The sequence below is a fragment of the Patella vulgata genome, chromosome 4, assembly GCF_932274485.2.
Source record: "Patella vulgata chromosome 4, xgPatVulg1.2, whole genome shotgun sequence".
Taxonomy (NCBI): domain Eukaryota; kingdom Metazoa; phylum Mollusca; class Gastropoda; family Patellidae; genus Patella; species Patella vulgata.
This window is the reverse complement of record NC_065882.2, coordinates 61284185-61305033: the sequence shown is the minus strand read 5'-3', so window position 1 is coordinate 61305033 and position 20849 is coordinate 61284185. Positions and strand designations below refer to the sequence as shown.

The window sequence follows — 20849 nt, the reverse complement described above, 5'->3', positions numbered from 1 at the left end:
CTATTACAGACAAGTAACTGTGTTATATGATCAACGATTTTGTCTGAGAATAAAATTTGTATTGCATTATTTGCTACAGACACTCGAAAATTGTTGGTATTTTAGAAAAGCATTATCTGACTGATGTACTGACCCCCAAATAAGAGTTTCTTTGACCTGGTGATTTTTATGAGTTACCCTTTCCACCAGGTTAAAAGCATAAATAATTGTATAATCATAGTATGATATAGATTTATTATATTTTGTCTAGCTTTAGTCAATGACTGTATGTACATTATTACACCTACAAACATGTAGATAAATGAATAAGTCTGTATTGATATGTGACGGTAGTAACAATAAGAGGTACAAACAATAGTGACAAGTTATTCCATTGATGTAACAAAACAAGATTGCAGACGTGACATTAGCTAATGACAAGCTTTATAAAAGGCTAATTGGCACGCATTGATTGAAAAACGTGGCTGATCAACACCCAATCACTGTAGGATGTTTATTTAGGTAATTCTTGGGAAAGTTGATTTAAGCAAAGGGTCTTAAAGTCACTAGCTTGTGCATTGTAGAAATGTTAATGATGTTTTACCCAATTTCATATCAATCAACAGAATCACTTCTTTCTACAGAATCAAATAATCCTTTATCAATAGACTAAATTGGACATTGAAGCAGTAATTGCTATTCCGACTGGGTGGTGTGGACTTTATGTATTACCTATATGTAATTTCATACAAGGGACTTGGTTTCCCTAAATAATTTTAATTTTCCAAGAACAATTTAAAATTTCAGTATGTTCTTATTTATGACAAAAGTATAGAGAGAAATGAGTTTTTACATTCACTCGACACATACCAGGTCTTTTCCGGACTAAATTATGCTACAATTTATGTCAATTATTTGGTTGCATGTTGGTGCTGTAGGGGTCATTAGCAGTGGGAGGAAACTGGAGGATCCAGAGAAAACCCAAAAGGTTAAGCAGGTGACCCTACTCCTTGTCAGGTACAAGTTTCTCATCAAAACCACACCACTGGACACAATCACAGACCTTATGATCCAAAGTGCATTTGTTAGACCACACGCCCCCAGCCCATTATCTATGACAAAGAGAAGGTCACAAATTCAATGCTCTAAAAGACAGAATTTTTGGTGTTTTAACAGCATCCATTTTGAGTCCTTTAAATCATCGTTAAAAAACAAATTTATTTTAAGAGTATTACCATCAATTTTTAAATGTTTAGCTATATATGAATAAATTATTATTATTATTAATTACTTTATTATAGAAATATTGATGTAAACAATTTTTGAATCCATCATGTTGTTTTTGTATAGATCAGTATCATCATGAAATGTTATTAGTCGGGGGTTAACTGTTGGACCTCTAGAGGTCAAAATATTGCATGTCTAATGAAATTGAGGAATAATAAGCTTGCCCTTTGTTCCAATCTTATGGTATTCTGTTTTCTCTGTTAACAGGTTAATTGGAACATTTCGTATGATCCTGCAGGAATTGATCGAAGTTGGCAGCGTTAAAATATCAGATTCTCTTCTCGATGGAAATAATGTTGTAATGAAAGTAAGAAGCAACTGTTTGTTCTTGCATGTATCTTAATTTTAGTGAAATATACAGCACCATTACTTACCAGTAGTTCTACTGGATTTCTTGTAAGCTGAATCTTACTCCAATTAATTGGCTTACAATTCGTCTTTTTGAAATTTTGCCTTTTTATAATCCCATATTTTCACGTAGACGTATATTGTAATCACTCCTGTCTGTCCGTCCACATTCTACAGGTCATAATTTTTATCTGATTTTGACAAAACCTGAAATATATATAGCTTTATCTCCCAAAGATCTCAGATCCTTTCGATATTGGCATATATCGGATGGTAACTTCATGGATTATGGTCCCTGATTGTTCGAAAAGTCACGTTTTTAGCCTGTGAACACTCTGCAGGTCACTATTTTTATCCGATTTTGATGAAACTTGTAAAATGTGGGTGTATTTTGCATGGCAACCTCTTGTTATATACAATCAATGAAATAAATAAAAAGGTCTTTGCTTTAATAATTCTGTTTAACATTTTGAATTCATCACCATATTATTTTAGTTTCCTTTCCTAATAGAAGTTTCAGCAAACTAGCTTTTGATTTTGCTACATATTGTTTTCAGACAACAGTAACTTTTGAACTAACATACAATGCTCCAGATGGCAGTGTGGGACACTGGCAGAAAGGAGGCTTTGAAAAACTCACAAGCGATGATTTACGACGCCCTCTATCTGAAGATGAAAGAAACCAACTCAGTCTTGATAGATCCAGTGCCCTTGGAGATTCTGAATCGGTTTTATCAGAAACATCCAAATCTCAGTCGAGATTAAGTATAAATTCTCGATCATCTGGTGGTCGTTCTCCTATCTCCAGTAGTAAATCACCTCTTGGGTAAGTTTTAAAAAACATATTTAAGAATAATAATGTGTACATAATTTACCAACCTATAGGATAGAGGAGAAAGACAAGGTTGTGTTTCTATTTTTTTATCTGCAGCCCACGTAACAAAACCGAACTGTCGTGCTTCTGAACAAACTAGAAGGTAATTCATACATTATTAAGTTGATCTGATCACAGTTCGACAATTACAGAATATATATGTTCCATTATGATTTATTTTGCTAAATAAAATTTAGGGCAAAGAAACTGACATCTGTTGTCAAGAAGGTTATGCAGAAAGAAATTGTTGAAGAGTTACTGGACCAGGAAGACACAGGTAAGCTAAGCTGAGTATCAGGGATCAGATATGGTTTAATCCCCTGTAGCCCGGTTGGGTAGACGGGTCATAGAATTTCATTTCATTCATTCCCATTTAGGCCATCCTTATATATTGTCCATCACCAGAAGTGTGCACCGATTATGATCTTCTTAAAACATTGAATGTGAGAAACTGAAAAACTCCTTTATAATTAGTTTCATGTTGACATTGGGATTTCTGTAATTCTAGCTGATTTTACGTTCCCATAAAGTAATGAAATGCTCTAACTGGGCTTATGACGATGGTCCCATATTGAAATGTCTAAGTGTGGGCATATGTATGGATTGTCTTCACCAAGGAAGAAAAAATTTCCATTGCGTTATATTATAGATTCCAACCTACTTGATGCAAGAGCTGCAGAAGTAGCATCTATGTTGGCAGCTACAGCAGCAAAAACAATTGAAGAAGACCAGGCTAGTGATAGTCAGATGACAAGTTCACCATTAATGTCCAATAGAAGGTAGGGTCTACATAATAACTTTAACCATTATACAACATCTGATTTACCAATATTATCTGTAGCACTATTTAATGTCAGCTTCACCATTAATATAGAGGTCCTGAATATATGGCCGATTTAAGATTAATAGGAGGTTACACCAGTAACGTAAGATTAACCATTACATCTGATCCACCACAATGGATTATCAATGCTATCTTGCACAAGAAATCCATTAAGAATCCTTTACAATATATGATTGATTCATGAAAAATCATGAAAGTTTACTAACATTGGCCCAACTAAAAATAGATCTAATTACATGTTGCAAGTATTGTGAAAACATAGGAGCGCAATATAAAGTTGAGTTTAGTTCTAGTAATTTCCTAATCTTGGGCACAGATCAAAAACATATATTTCATTGTTAGTATCTATAAGCTCTAGAGACTAAACTGTGTCATGGTTTGATGTGGTAACAGGTTTGGCTTTGTTCTGGCCTCATGTATGGTACTCCAGGAAAAGGCATCAGTTGCGTATCTATTTGTTTCCCTGTTTTCATATGGAACCCATTTTAGAACAGCAGAGACTTGATTTAACATTTTGCTGTACCTTTTACCAAAATCTTTATGAAACATTCTGTTAGTGCTCTTTTTATCAACCATCTGATTATTATTAGAATAATCTTTGATTTCATTGTGTATTGCTTGTCTATTTTCATATTTTCTTTTTTAGACTATCAGAACATCAGTCAGAAGGGCTAATGTCGTCACCGGCTGTTGTCTGTCTGTCTGGCATAAACTTCTTCTCCTACTTGCTTGATCGATTTCAATGAAATTTGGTAAGGCAGAGGGATGGGAAAGTTATGAAAGTACAAATTAAGAAGCTTTTGACTACATTCCTTAACCCATTCCCATGCATCAGATTACAACCAAAATTGTTAGATATGTTGTCTGGGTGGTGTTTATTCAGAACTGCTTGAACAAAAATGCTTGACCCAGTCGGAATGGTGTGGTGTGGGGTCCTTGATGGATTTCAACCAAATATGATGGTAGGTATGTTGACTTGGCAAAGAAGCAAAACTGTGTAGCAGGGACAGATTTAGATATTTTCCCAGTCAACAGATTACAAGCCGAATTGATAGATACATTTATATTGCAAAGTTGGTGCCTATTAAGATTTTTTTCAATAATGTTGCTTGACCCGATAAAGATGTTACATCTTTATTAGGTAAATTTATTCCTTTTCGATGGCTTGACCTAAAACTTCTTGTAGGTTGAAGCCAAATTTATGATATATTGTCAGGATTGTCTGTGTTCTAATGAATTTGCTTTGACCATTTAGGGGAGGCATATTAGGGAATATATTTTGAAAACATATCAACAAAATTTGACTTCTTATGGACTTTTTGACAATATTTAATGGTCTCTTTGATTTAGTATGGTCTTATGTTATGGGCATTAATATTGTCACACTAAGTGAAATTTTCAATGCACACATATTTTTAACTGATGGATGATTAAATCCCTTGGGCCTCTAGTTACTTTTTATTATAAGGTCTATCAGGAACTGTTTTGTTTGCAAAAATGTTATGGCTAATGGCAGTTTTCTGGGGATAACTAAAAATTATAAGGTACAATCTAAAGTGCTACACCGGGATTATAAAACTTATACTTGAAAGAAGCAGTAGCACTTATAATCAGATTGATTTAGTCCTTAATATAGAACTTAATAGTGCCAGATTGATTATTTACTTTATGTTACATATATGGATATTTTTTATTTTTTTAATAGAAAAAAGCAAAAGGTTGCCATGGATTCACTTTCTTTAAACAAATCACAAGATTTTCAGGTGAGTGATTTAGTACATTAATAGATTCTATCCAATTCAACAAAGTGATAAAAAATAATATTTTTAAAATGTGATCTTCTACTGTCATCATCATAAAAGATAAAAATTCATAAGTATAAGTTAATTGATTAATTATATTTAATGATTTTGTGAATTATTGTGAATTAGCGAATTATCAGCTTTTATATAGAAAATTTAACAACAAATTATAATTATCCTTCATCCTCTTCTGTAGACGACCAGTTAAATATGCAGTATCTAGCACATGCGCAGATAGGACTACTTATTTAAAAACCTAAGTGTAGCCTCCTAATCCCCTCATAGTTATCTTAGTGCTGCGCTAAGAAGGACCGTTTTTAGTTTAATCAAGTAGCTCAGCACCTGTCTGAATTATCAGTCTTTTCCCGTGCTGTAGTTTTATTATAAAGAGTAGCTCTATGATTCCAGTCAATAACTCTCGTACTGCAACTAATAGTATTAGTAATACTGCAGTGGCTGAAACTCGTATGAGTGCAGACGTTAAAGGTCATCTTTATCAGCCTGTGACATTGTCACCTACGACGGCATTGCCGACTTCAGACAAGCTACCAGTTGTCAACAGTAAAGCTGTCCCGATTCCGGATAATGAAGTTTTTTGTTATGTTTTGGATGACAAGTGTGATGCTGAACAACAAAATATGTCCTTTACTTTGACTGAAGACCAGCATTTCAAGGCCTATCGTAATACAGAGGCGGGTGGTCTTGGACATCCAGAGCATCCTTTAGCTCAAGGTTCGCCTATTCGATGGCTTCGTTATAGCAAACCAGCTAGTACCGTCACTTCCGCTTCCATGGAAACGAGGCCCAAGATGGCAGCCTCCAGTGTTTGGTCGGATGAAACCATTTTTTCCCTTCATTCAGCATTGGGGATAGGACAAATTATTAATTCCATTCAAGAAATCAAATCAGCTCTTGGTAAACGGACTGGAAACGATAGTTTTATTGATGATTCGGGCCCGAAGGGGAAGTCAAGAAAATTCAACTCCGATAACGAAGTCGATGAGGTTTACGATGACAGCCACAACATCAACGGTGGTTCTTGTGATTATGATGATGAACAAAATGACAATGGTGTTGATACCCGTGTCAAGGAGGATATCAAATCTCCAGATCAGGAAAATGACAGATTCTCTGAGGCTTTTCAAAAGACCAAAACCAGTAAACCAGTTTATGACACACTGGCCTCTATGCTTACTAGGTCCAGCACGTCCCAGGCTGACCCTGATTTCCTTAAATCTGTCAAAGATAAGTACCTCCAACCGAATAATACTCCGTTTGTCACTGTCCCTACCATTAACAGTGGAGTTTATAAGAAAATGTCTTGAGGTCAGAAAGAAAGAGACCACAATTTTCAACGTTCACAGGGCTCCTTATGTAGTGGAATTTATGCAGTAGCGGGTTTGGCAGATTGTTTAAATTCACTGAAGTTAGAAAACCCTGCTATTGAGGAGTTGGCCATCCTGAGTAACATGGCAGAAGATGCAAGTTTTCTAATTGGACATTCATCTTTTTTATTATCATTAGCCAGAAGAGAGAATCTCAAACATTTGTTTTCTGGAGATTACAAAGATCTGTGTAAGAAATCGCAAGATATCACTGATGAACTATTTGGCAGTGATCTTACTAAAACATGTAAAGATATCAGAGAAATCTTAAGTGCCACTCACAGGATCATGAAAAGTTTTCCGTCTTTTTCCTCCACTAATTCCTTTCGCAACAAATCAACAGGTTATCAGAGATCAACATACTCTACACCAGCTTTGCCAGAGAACAAATTCCAAACCAGATGGAAATCAACTAAACCATTATCAAGATCAAAAAACTTCCAGTGGAACAAAAATAACAGGAACAAGAAATAATAATTGCTTGGTCCCTACGGAACAATTTAAACTTTTGGAGAAAGCTGACATCCAACAAACAAGTTCTCAATTTAATTCAGGTTTACCATATAGAATTCAACACAATTCCATGGCAGTCACAAGCAAGGGTCACCCCTGTACCGAAGAACTTGATAAAAGCAAATATTTTCCAATTAGAAGTAGAAGCCCTTTTGAAGAAAAGAGCAATCATACCTGTTCAGCGAATAACAGGGGAATATTTGTCAACTTTGCTCCTTGTTCCCAAGAAAACTGGCGGAGTACGTCCAATTATAAACCTAAAGCCACTGAATCAATATGTAATTTCAGCACACTTCAAAATGGAGACTTTTCAGACTGTTTTGAGTTTAATTAAACAGGGAGATTACCTGACAAGCATAGATCTAAAAGATGCTTACTTCAGTATTCCAATATCTGTGGAAGATCGAAAATTCCTGCGTTTCCTGTGGAAAGATCAGCGATACGAATTCCAGTGCCTTCCATTCGGACTAAAATCAGCTCCCAGAATTTTCACCAAGGTCACCAAGCCTCTAGTAGCGTATCTACGAACACGAGGACACAGGGGTGTAATTTATCTGGACGATTCCCTGTGGATGGCAAGGACTTGTCAATCTTCCAACAGTCTAATTCCGGAGGCAACCACCATTTTTCAGAAAGCAGGCTTCGTTATAAACGTAGAGAAATCTTCCCTGTACCCAAAACAGGAAATCATGTTCATAGGTTTTCACATCAACACAATATCTATGATTATATCCCTACCTCGCGACAAAGAAACAATGATTCTAAGGGAGATTCACAACCTACTGAGCTGTACAAGTCCAACAATAAAACAAGTTGCAAGAGTAATAGGATTATTGGTGTCAATTTTTCCAGCAATCTACCAAGGCCCCCTTCATTACCGTCATTTAGAAAGTCTCTTATCAGGCCATTATGTCGCTATCAGTCCAAGCAGTTTTGGAATTAAGTTGGTGGACTCAGAATCTCTCTCTAGTGAATGGCAAACCAATACGTTTTCCAGAGCCAACAATCATCTTGACAACAGATGCTTCAAAGAAGGGGTGGGGAGGAGTGATGAACCAAACACGAGTATCAGGTTGATGGACAATAGAAGAGGCCAAGTCTCATATAAACCTACTAGAACTGAAAGCAGTCCACTTTGCCTTACTAACCCTTGCGCCTTCGATGTTCAATCTTCACATACAAGTACAGATCGACAACAAGTCGGCGGTTGCCTACATCAATCACATGGGCGGGACGCTCTCTGTAGAACTAGATTTAATGGCCAGAGAAATATGGACTTGGGCTTTATACAGGAAAATTCGTCTGTCAGCTGTTCACATACCAGGATTGGACAACATCCATGCAGATTTTCTGAGCAGACATTTTTTGGATCAAACAGAGTGGCAGTTAAACCAGAATGTCTTTATTCAGATAACAAGAATGACATTTCAACCCAGTTTGCGGAGACAGTACGATAATAAAGGATTTTCGGAACAAGCTACACACTTACTGTGCAACGCCTGGCGAACAAAGACAAGTTAACAGTACAAATCAGCTTGGAAAGCTTGGTTATGCTGGAATAGTAGAAAACTGTTGGATCCCTTTCCTTCATCTATAGTTCAAGTCACTGAATTCCTAATCTATCAGTTTCATGAAGAGAACAAATCCTATAGTGCTCTTAATTCATACCGCTCGGCTTTATCATCAGTGCTTCAACCAATTGATGGTTTTCCAGTTGGAAAACATCCAACTGTTATCCAGTTGGAAAACATCCAACTGTTATCCAGTTTATGAAAGGTGTTTTCAATATCAGGCCTTCTGTACCTAAATATTGTGTGACATGGGATGTGTCTATTGTGTTAAACTATATCAAAACCTTACCATGTGATTCTAAGCTAACTTTAAGAGAATTATCCCATAAATTAGCTATCCTTATTGCTCTTGTTTCTGCTGATAGAGGTCAATCCATAACATTACTAGACTTAGAATATTTATGAGTCCTTCCGGACAAAGCTGTCTTTGTTATTATGGGTGTAACCAAAACTTCTAGACCGGGCAAACCGTTAAAGAAGGTTGTACTACCATCATTCCCAGATTGTGTTAACTTGTGTGTTAGATCCACTTTACTACATTACATTGAACAAACACTGAATTTACGAAAGTGTAGTACTTTGTTTATTTCCTTTGTAAAACCACACAAAAAGGTTACATCTACTACCATTGCACGTTGGATTAAAAGTGTGTTAATTAAATCAGGAATACAGGGCTTTGATGCACATTCCACTCGCTCGGCTTCAACCTCAGCAGCCCTTGAATGTGGACTATCCATTACAGATATTTTAAAATCGGCAGACTGGTCTAGAGAATCAACTTTTAATAAATTCTATAACCGACAAACTGTTAATGTTAATTTTGGAAAGACAGTTTTGAATTTCACAAACAATTAATGTTTTATTGTTCAAATTATACTTCATGTTTTTATTATGTTATTATTATTCCAATTAAATAAATTCTGAAGATTTTATTAATAATATACAGCAATTTTCTTTGAAAGCTGCATATTTAACTGGTCGTCTACAGAAGAGGATGAAGGATAGTTCTTAATTAGACTAGGGTATACTTACCTGAAGGATAATTGGAATTATCCGAATCCTCGTCGTAGACGAACAGTTAAATCCCCCCCTTATTTTCCCTTCCCATGTTTTATGCCTACTTAGCTTGCAATGTTATAACTATGAGGGGATTAGGGGGCTACACTTTGGTTTTTAAATAAGTGGTCCTATCTGCGCATGTGCTAGATACTGCATATTTAACTGTTCGTCTACGAAGAGGATTCGGATAATTCCAATTATCCTTCAGGTAAGTATACCCTAGTCTAATTAAGAATTTTCAACAAAATTTTATGTTAATTGCTATTTTAACTGACATACCATACTCTTAAAGGTTAATACATCTACAAAAGTCTATGCTTTGTGCATTATTCTCCTATTATTTCAATGCAACAGTTAAACTTGACATTTTTCACAGGTTTTTTTTTTACATCAAGAATATTTTAAAATTCATAAAAACTAATGGAAAAGTCTTATGTTCCCCCAGGTGTGTGTAACAATTATAGAAGCTCGACAATTGGCAGGTCTAAACATGGACCCTGTTGTTTGTGTTCAAGTTGGAGACACAAAAAAATACACAAGCGTTAAAGAATCTACAAATTGTCCTTATTACAACGAGGTGAATATTTTTTTTTTTATTTTTTATATACAAACATCTATCCTTAAGCCGAATTACAAAATTTATAAACTCCCACTTGTCTATAGAAATTCAGATATTTTGCCTGATTTGGATTGGTGACTTTCATAGTGTCCCTATATGTACAATGTACACTCCCCACAGTAAAAAAACAACTACCTTTTCCAATAAAAAAATGTCTTCCTCATAATAGTCATTATTATTTTTTATTTCAGTATTTTGTATTTGATTTTCATCTTCCTGCTGTTATGTTATTTGATAAAATAATTACATTAACGGTAAGTTTCTTCATATAATAAAGTATAAGTTTGATGTGTCGATTAAAAGATTTATTTTATCCCCAGGTTATTGATGTGCATAATCAAAAACGAAATATAGTTAGAATAGAGACTATGGTAAATTGATTCAAATTTACTGGTATCTCTAATTGTAAATTATATTTTTCGAGAAATCCCCATTTACAACATTTATATATTTACAAATTTAAATTTGATTTAATAAAGAAAGTTGAAATGACTAGACTCTCTTTGATTTGGTTCAAACATTAAATTGTCAATTTTATTAGATTTAATCTGTAGATCTTTTTAGTGGGGTGACAATCTATTGTTTCTATATAAACATTTGTGTACCACTATCAACACTGAAACAGTATGCCAATAAGGATATTAAAATTAGGAAATACAGTGACTTAACTGTTTAATTTTTGAAATGAAAATAATAGAGCTATTCTCATTGCTAATCAAAAAAAACAAAACAAATCAAATTTAGATGAACCCAGTTCAATACTTGATTTTGACCCAGATCAAGCAGGATTAGCTCCTTGAAGTACTGTTTTGATTTTCTAAGATTAATTGCATCAAATTTGTTTTGAATGAACACACAGAACACAAGCAAAGCCAGCTTGTTAATTAATACCATTGCCATTATATTTAATATGCATTGAAACCTGTCTAAACTGACTCTTTGTCAGTCTGCTGGATCATGACTGTTGATGCTTTCTTAGATTGAAGAGCAGTTTATTCTGAATTTGTTAATGATTGGTTTACAAGAATGCCGGTTTAGACTGGTTTCAAATCCCCTTTTTTTTTTAATAATTTTGTTTTAATCTGCCGGTTGCGTAAGTTTCTTCCTACAGAATGTCTTCCTATAAAGTCATTTATTGCTGAACTCTCATTATTAAATGTCCTCTAGGAAAAATTATGGGTATCACTTTACTCTTTATAGCACATATTTCCATCACTAGTAATAGATGATGTGGAATTGGTAATTTTAAAAAAAGAATGTCTGCATCATTCATTGATATCCTGGGAATAACATATGTATAGATAAAAACCTCGAAATATTTCATCTCACTTTTATCATTTATATATCTTATAACCGTAGGGAATAACATATTTTTCATTTGAATTATCATTGAACTTCATAAACTTTGTCTTTTCTTTATCGATTATTCTAATAAAAGTCATTAAAATTAATATATTCTAATTTTAGTCAATAAAATAAATATATTTTAAAAATCACGACCTTAAAGATGCATTATAATATGTAAGATTTAGATAAAGAGCTGGCCGTTCTTGCTATAATAGTTCAAAAATAGACAATGAAAAATTGATATATTGTAAATTTCATTCAAATTGCTTAATTCTGAGCAATGTTATGGCTGTTTGAAGGTGGGGTGTGGATCATTTATTATAGTAAAGGTATTTGATAACCAAGATTTAGTCTTGAGTATCCATTCAATAATTAAATTTTTAAATCTCGGCCATCCTATAGTCTAGAGAGTTGATTATAGGCTTGTCATGTGAATAAATGTTTAAATAATAATTTTTATAAGATTTGAAGTCAGAAAAAAGAAGGCTTTGCAATAGGCAGATTCAACTCTTACATAATATATCTTTAAGATACAAAACCTAAATATCACACAATGAAGAGAAAAAAGTAAATATCAACTATGGGAACAAAAGTGCTACACATTTAATAGTAAATTTGGATAAATCTGTATTTAGTTAATTATTTCTTTGTTTTAGAGTAAGAAAGGAACTTAAAGTAACTGGCATATTAACACAAATTTTGAACAACTGCACATTTTTCAGTTATTGAAGTGATATTTCAATCTGACATCAATATCGAAAATGTCTGCACTTGAATGAAATTGCATATTTTTATGTTTTAATGAACGTTTTCATAGGTGCTTCATTCACGCAATTTTTTGCGGTCTGGTGTAGATGTGGGGAGCTTTAAAATTGATATTGCAACGATTTATCTAGCGCCCGGTATACTAAACATTACATATTAATTTCTTTTCAATGGTTTTTGGAACTTTTTTCTCTTGCTTATAAATAGTCTATTAACAGTTATGGTGTTTGCTATGAAGCCTGGACATTTTGCTTTCCTCAGCATTTATTCCATGTTACCTAATGTTTCTTGGTGCATGAATTTCTTATGGGGGTTATTAATAACATAATTCAATTATGTTTATTATTAGCTTTTTGTAGAATTTTAACACATTAAGAATACTTTATTTATTTTGCCATTATTCTTTATTAACAACCTTAAATTGGTCGACTTTATTTATTTTCAAAATAGCTTTTTTAATATTAATATTTTTTAATTTACAAAGCATTATTCTTATTTCTATTATTCACACATTTATAATTAATTAAAATAACACAAGCAAGCACTTCAGGGGGCCAATATATTTACAGTACACACAGAATGAAAACAAAGGGGTTGAATTTTTCAGAATATTTGGCTGTCAGAAAAATGTTTAATGGCTATGGGCTCTCCATTATGTTTTTTTTTTTCTATTTATCTAATTTTCCCTATAAATATGCATGGTGAATTTCTGCAGGCTTGTCAATCTGGTCGCCTCCTTCGATCGAATAAAGCATTAGGGAGCTACAAACTCGATGTATCTACGGTGTATGCTCAAACAGGTATTAATTCTTTCTCTTTACTTTTTATACGCCCACATTTTCATGTGGACGTATATTGTTGTCACCCCTGTCCGTCCGTCCATCCACAATTGTTTGTGAACACTCTAGAGGTCACAATTTTTATCCGATTTCAACGAAACTTAAAATATAGGTTCATCACCCTACGATCTTGGTTCCTTTCGATATTGGCATGTATCGGACAGTAACTTCATGGATTATGGCCCTTGATTGTACGAAAAATCATGTTTTTAGCTTGTGAACACTGTAGAGGTCACAAGTTTTATCCGATTTAAACTTGGAATATATGTTTATAACCCAACGATTTCAGTTCCTTTCGATATTCGTGCATATCGGACCATAACTTCCTGAATTATGGACCTTGATTGTACGAAAAATCACTTCTTTTTTTGAGCTTGTTCTCTGTCCATCTCTTGCAAAATGTGGGCGTATCTTGCATGGCAACCACTTGTTCTTAATCCTGTTTCTTCTGCTTTTTATATGTACATACATTTGCATTAACTATTAGGTAAATGATTTGTAGATATTAAAGTTAGGTCCACATGTTATCCAAGATCTTCTTTATGCGTTTGGGAGACAGAAAGGCGCTGGCTCGGTAACCTGGAGGTCTTGGGTTCAATGGCTTTGCTGAAAACAAAAACTGGATCTTCTGCCAGGTTCCCCCCTTGTCAGTGAGAAATGACAGAGGGTCTGGCAAGGACAGTGTCTAGTTGCGGATGGAAAAAACACTGATGTTCTGTGTACATGGTGGCATTTCCAAAACTTATTTTGAGCAGCCCTACATTCGGGAACCCCCGTCCAAAATCAATTGAGGTAAACATTTTTTTAGCAAAGGATATTCTGTTAGCTGGACTCTTTTCATCTATGTTGTGCACAGATAGTTAATGCTGTGAGGATATCCTGTCTGAGAGCAGTACAAGTTGTATAATTGAAAGTCTCTCAACTTGTACTCACTTGAATTCCGGTCTACACTTAATACACATTCGTGGGTAGCTTACTCTACCAATAAGTATTTCTGTGTATTGCAATTCTAGACAGAGCGAAAAAAAAAACTACCAAGAACAAATTGCAAAAGAATTTCTTTCACTGGAATCTAGTAAAGGGATGTCTAAAGGACTCCCAACTCAAAATTGTCCGCTGAAACCCTGTAGCGTTTTTCATAATTAGCATAAATCCAAGATGGCCGCCAATTGGACTTTCTGGCCTCCATATCTTGGAAACGGCTCGTTTTAGAGCAATAAATGTATTATCATTAGATACAAAAGTGATATCAACGAATCGGAAAATAAAATTATCACAACGCCAGCAGGTCATGGTGTGACGCCCTGACGTCATGACGTCACACTGCCATTATGTTGACGTCAAAACACTGCTTTGATACTGAATAAGCGGGTTTGACGTGAGTTCTGATAGAGAACTCAGAATAAGCGGGGTGTGACCTAGTATGTTTTTGTGACACTGACTGACTGGACTGGAATCCAATCTGGTGATTGGCTTGGAATCCAGTCTGGGTTTTCCCCAGATATTTGAAACTTTCTTTTGCTAATTTTGTGAAAAGAGTCCTATTTCGCCATGGATATGTGCATAATTTGCGACAATACCCTAAATAATGGTGGGAATGTTGTCAGGCTCTTTTGATTGGCTTAGAATCCAGTCTGGGTTTTCCCCAGATATTTGAAACTTTTTTTTGCTAATTTTGTGAATGAAAAGAGTTGTATTTCTCCATGGATACATGCATAATTGGCGGCAATAACCTAAATAATAGTGGGGATGTTGTTAAGCTCTGGTGATTGGCTTGCAATCCAGTCTGGGTTTTCCCCAGATATTTGAAACTTTTTTTGCCAATTTTGTAAAAAAGAGCCGTATTTCGCCATGGACACGTGCATAATTTGCGACAATAACCTAAATAATGGTGGGGATGTTGTCAAGCTCACCACCAAGGGATCTAATGTAATCAATCAGGCTGCTCAGCTTCACCAGTTGGCCATTTCGGTCACCCCTATTGCTCATGTGCATGTACAGTACAGATAGAATTTCACTCACCAGATTGGATTCCAGTCCAGTCAATCAGTGTTACAAAAACAAACTAGTTCTCAGCCCGCTTATTCGTAGTTCTCTAAGACACCAGAACTCACGTCAAACCCGCTTATTCGATATCAAAGCAGTAAGTCCGACCGTCAAACCTCAATATTTCGAGTGAATCTGGAAATTGTCTATAAAACTTTTTTTAGGATTGATTTTAGTAGCCTATGGTGTCCTCTTTCAGAATCTGCCGGGTGAACTCCGGTCACCTTTGAGCGTTTTGCGAAATTCAAGATGGCGTCCAAGACGGCCGCCATTTCAAATAATCCCCCATAACTCCCATAGTATTTATTCTAGGACGATAATTTTGGTGTCTAAATGTATGTTACTCGGGTCAAGGAATACACTGAAATCATTCATTATGTTGTGTGGTGATTAGATGATAGTAAAATCTAAAATGCCAGACAATATGGCCCTTTAACTCATTAGCGGCGGCTGAGGGCCATTATTTCACCAAACCAAACTATATCTAGAGACAAACTACATATTTCTGGATAAAGGATCATATGAGTGATGTGATAAAAAAACATACATGCCTATCAGAGGCCCCAGGACCACATGGGCTGGTCCTGAAAAGGGGGGCACCTGCTGTTTTGTGAACACTTAAACAAACAAATTCTACCCACAAAACACGAAAATAACCCCCACAAAACTAGGCAATATTCAGTTTAATCCTTTGGTCATTTTTCTGGCTGCAACCTAAGACAGTACAAGCACAAAATACTGTACATTCTAAGCCATCCGTAGTGCATCTACAAGCAAGCGCACTGCATGAGGTGTCATTCTTGTATCCGCATCTGGCCGGTCGTAGTGTTATCAATTTAGTATCCTTCACCCAGCAATGACTTGTTGATCAGCTCTTTTTACGTTCCCTGTAAATGCATCATTTATTGAGCAAGACTACCATGTTTGAGTGGGGATGATGACTTTTACATGTCCACACCCACCAGCATGTTTCAGGCATCGATTTGCTAGAACTCTGTCCATAACAAGCTGACATAAATACAGTGGCCTGTGTAAGCACCGATTCTACTCCTCCGACGACTGAGAGAGAGAATACAATCAAGCTCTCACCACTTCCAAAGCTGTAGCAGCATGTAACCGTGTCATATCGAGTAAGAGTATGGGCTGACAAGATTCCAATGATAATTGACATGTCAACGGTTGTTTCGTCTTTGATTGGTGATTCCAGTGTCAATGGTTATTTCTTCTTTGATTGGTGATTCCATTGTGACATGATTCTTGTCAGCTTGTTATGGACAGAGCTCTTGCAAATCGACGACTGAAACATGCTGGAGGGTATAGGCATCAGAAACTGGAAATATATCGTCATCATCCACACTTAAACCATGTAGTCTTGCTCCAACGAATGATGCATTCGTATGGAAAGTAAAACGATGTCACCACCATGCTATTGTGTGGCGTTCACTGGAAGATCGCAATCCACCGGAACTTGATCCAGAACTGTATTGCTGGGTTAAGGTGACTAAATTGAGAACATTACAATCGGTCAAATTGCTCCTGTGGCTCATGAAATGCGGATGCACGAGTGCCGCCCCAAATAGTACGCTTGCTTGTGTAGCTGCACTAGGGGTGGCTTAGAATGTATAGTATTTTGCACCTGTGCTGTCGCAGGTTGCAACCAGACACACGACTAAAGGATTAAACTGAATATTTTCTTATTTTGTGGGTAGAATTTGTTTTTTTAAATGATCAAAACACAGATTGTTCCCTGGGCCCCCTGTTAGGCATGTATGTAGTGATATCGTATCAATCATATGCTCCTATGTCCATAAATATATAGTTTGGTTCGGTGAAATAATTATTGTCCATATTGTCTGGCATTTTGCATTTTACTATCATCTAATCACCCCACAACATAATGGATGATTTCGGTGTATTCCTTGGCCCCAAAAACATACGGTTAGACACCAAAATTATCATCCTAGACAAAATAGTATGGGGGTTATAGGTGATTATTTGAAATGACGGCTGTCTTAGACGCCTTCTTGGATTTCTCAAAACGCTCAAGGGTGACCCAGGTTCAACCAGCAGATTCTTAAAGAGGACAGCATAGGCTACTAAAATCAATCATAAAAAAATCTTTGTGTACAACTTTCAAGTTCAGCCATAGTTCTGCCGGACTAAGTGTTTTGATGTCAAAATTATTTTTTAAAAAAATAATTAGCGTGCGAGAAACAAGATATTGAAGAATGGAATAGAGGGAGAGATACAATTTCTGTTTGTCAAGTACCGAGAACAAATTGCAAAAGAATTTCTTTCACTGGAATCTAGTAAAGGGATGTCTTAAGGACTCCCAGCTCAAAATTGTCCGCTGAAACCCTGTAGCATTTTTCATAATTAGCATAAATCCAAGATGGCCGCCATTTGGACTTTGCTAAGAACATACAGACAAAAATACTAAAACAGAAAAATAAAGAAGTATGGAATGGAGATGACAGGAAATTGTAAGGTTAATAATGGTTTGGAAACCAGTATCTAGGAGGGGTTAAATATAATTCTTATAGTTGGGAAAATGATTGTCTTAAAAATAATTAACGTGCGAGAAACAAGATATTGAAGAATGGAATAGAGGGAGACCCTGTAGCATTTTTCATAATTAGCATAAATCCAAGATGGCCGTCATTTGGACTTTCTGTCCTCCATATCTTGGAAACGGCTCGTTTTAGAGCATAATCATTAGATACAAAAGTGATACCAACGAATCGGAAAAAAAGGTTATCACGACGCCAGCAGGTCATGGTGATACGTCATGTCATGACGGCATTGTGACGTAATGACGTCACACTGTGTTAAAAGACAATCATTTTCCCAACTATAAGAATACTTTGGCTTTGTAATGATATGGATATTGGTATAGTTATATACAAAAAAAAAACATAATTCAGTTTGTCAATATTCATAATAGTGTAATTATGTTGTGGTGGTATTGTGTTTTTTTGTGTGCTGCATCTTTATACTAAGAACAAAAATTTATATCCATTTATCTCATCCTAGATACTGGTTTCCAAACCATTATTAACCTTACAATTTCCTGTCATCTCCATTCCATACTTCTGGCGTCGTGATAACCTGTTTATACGCCCACATTTTCATGTGGATGTATATTGTCGTCGCCCCTGTCCGTCCGGACGTCCACAATTGTTTGTGAACAGTCTACAGGTCACAATTTTTATCCGATTTCAACGAAACTTGAAATATAGGTTTATCACCGTAAGATCTCAGTTCCTTTCGATATTGGCATGTATCGGACTGTAACTTCATGAATTATGGCCCCTGATTGTACGAAAAATCACGATTTTAGCTTGTGAACACTGTAGAGGTTACAATTTTTATCCGATTTGGTTTAAACTTGAAATGTATGCTTATAACCCAAAGATCTTGGTTCCTTTCAATATTCGCACATATCGGACAGTAACTTCCTGAATTATGGCCCCTGATTGTACGAAAAATTGTGTTTTTAGCTTGTGGACCCTATAGAGGTCATAATTTTTATCCGATTTATAAAACCGTATTATTATATCACCGTTACACCCTAAGGACGACTGAGTTCAAATTTTGTGAAAATCGGGCCAAAACTGACAGACAAAATGGCCGCTGTTCGTTCTCATATAGCGTAAAAATATGGTATATCAAGGTTTTGGACCCTATAGAGGTCACAATTTTTATCCGATTTTGTTAAAACTTGAAATGTAAGTTTATAACACAAAGATATTGGTTCCTTTCATTATTCGCTCATATCAGTCCGTAACTTCATGAATTATGGCCCCTGATTGTACGAAAAATCACGTTTTTAGCTTGTGAACACTGTAGAGGTCACAATTTTTATCCGATTTGGTTTAAACTTGAAATGTATGCTTATAACCCAAAGATCTCGGTTCCTTTCGATATTCGCGCATATCGGACCGTAACTTCCTGAATTATGCCCCCTGATTGTACGAAGAATTGTGTTTTTAGCTTGTGGACCCTATAGAGGTCATTATTTTTATCCGATTTAAAAAAACGTATTATTATATCACCGTTGCACCCTAAGGACGACTGAGTTCAAATTTCGTGAAAATCGGGCCAAATCTGACAGACACAATGGCCGCCGTTCGTTCTCAAATAGAGTAAAAATATGGTATATCAAGGTTGTGGACCCTATAGAGGTCACAATTTTTATCCGATTTTGTTGAAACTTGAAATGTAAGTTTATAACCCAAAGATCTTGGTTCCTTTCGATATTTGCGCATATCGAATTGTAATTTCCTGAATTATGGCCCTTGATTGTAGGAAAAATCACTTTCGTTTTAGCTTGTTTTCTATCCATCTCTCGAAAATGTGGGCGTATCCTGCCTGGCAGCCGCTGGTTTTCCGATTCGTTGGTATCACTTTTGTATCTAATGATATATACATTCATATGCTCTAAAACGAGTCGTTTCCAAGATATGGAGGACAGAAAGTCCAAATGACGGCCATCTTGGATTTTTGCTAATTATGAAAAATGCTACAGGGTTTCAGCGGACAATTTTGAGTTGGGAGTCCTTAAGACATCCCTTTACTAGATTCCAGTGAAAGAAATTCCTTTGCAATTTATTCTCGGTACTTGACAAACAGAAATTGTATCTCTCCCTCTATTCCATTCTTCAATATCTTGTTTCTCGCACGTTAATTATTTTTAAGACAATCATTTTCCCAACTATAAGAATACCTTGGCTTTGTAATGATATGGATATTGGTATAGTTATATACAAAAAAAAACATAATTCAGTTTGTCAATATTCATAATAGTGTAATTATGTTGTGGTGGTATTGTGTTTTTTTGTGTGCTGCATCTTTATACTAAGAACAAAAATTTATATCCATTTATATTTAACTCATCCTAGATACTGGTTTCCAAACCATTATTAACCTTACAATTTCCTGTCATCTGCATTCCATACTTCTTTATTTTTCTGTTTTAGTATTTTTGTCTGTATGTTCTTAGCATTGTCTAAATTGTCTTGTTCATTTTGATTTCAGTAAAAAGATTTGCAATTTGTGAATATCATCTTGATTTTCCATTATAACTCTGTAAAATGGGAGTATATTGTGTTGAAAGAGTTATTTATAGCTCTTATTGACAATAATAGATGTCATTTTCTATTCAAACTGCACAACCAAAATAGGAAAATTTCATTAATATTGAATCTTTAATAAATATCAAGTTAATGGGTGATGTTTAATGTAACCTAAAATCTGCAATATGTAAATACTATATGTAGTAAGTGTCACAAAAAGCGAAACTACCTACGGTAATATATTTTGCATTGTCTAAGCATAGTTGTATACAGCATTCTGACATTGCTCTCTGCTTTAACAGTTTAAAAGACTAAAACATTTTGGGTGGGTTATCTACAGTTTACATTGATATATAATTTACAAACCTGATTTTTAGATTTATAAACTGACCAACACATTTGTCATCCGATTACCTGTTGGTCAGGAGAGACAAATATGTAAGAATTTAGGATCCTGACATTCTGTGCTATTGAGTAGGTCTTTTATTTTTTTGAC

General features: G+C 35.3%; 1 protein-coding gene across 1 annotated transcript in view; it reads left to right on the top strand.

Annotated features, from left to right (window-relative positions):
• LOC126819185 (otoferlin) overlaps window positions 1-20849 on the top strand; it is a 164766-nt gene that overhangs the window by 64245 nt on the left and 79672 nt on the right. Inside the window, exons 4-11 of the mRNA XM_056100365.1 lie at window positions 1474-1573; window positions 2172-2440; window positions 2686-2765; window positions 3138-3267; window positions 5038-5095; window positions 10108-10239; window positions 10473-10535; window positions 13109-13193. Of these exons, the coding sequence (XP_055956340.1) occupies window positions 1474-1573; window positions 2172-2440; window positions 2686-2765; window positions 3138-3267; window positions 5038-5095; window positions 10108-10239; window positions 10473-10535; window positions 13109-13193 (917 nt within the window). The remainder of the gene's footprint in view (window positions 1-1473; window positions 1574-2171; window positions 2441-2685; window positions 2766-3137; window positions 3268-5037; window positions 5096-10107; window positions 10240-10472; window positions 10536-13108; window positions 13194-20849) is intronic.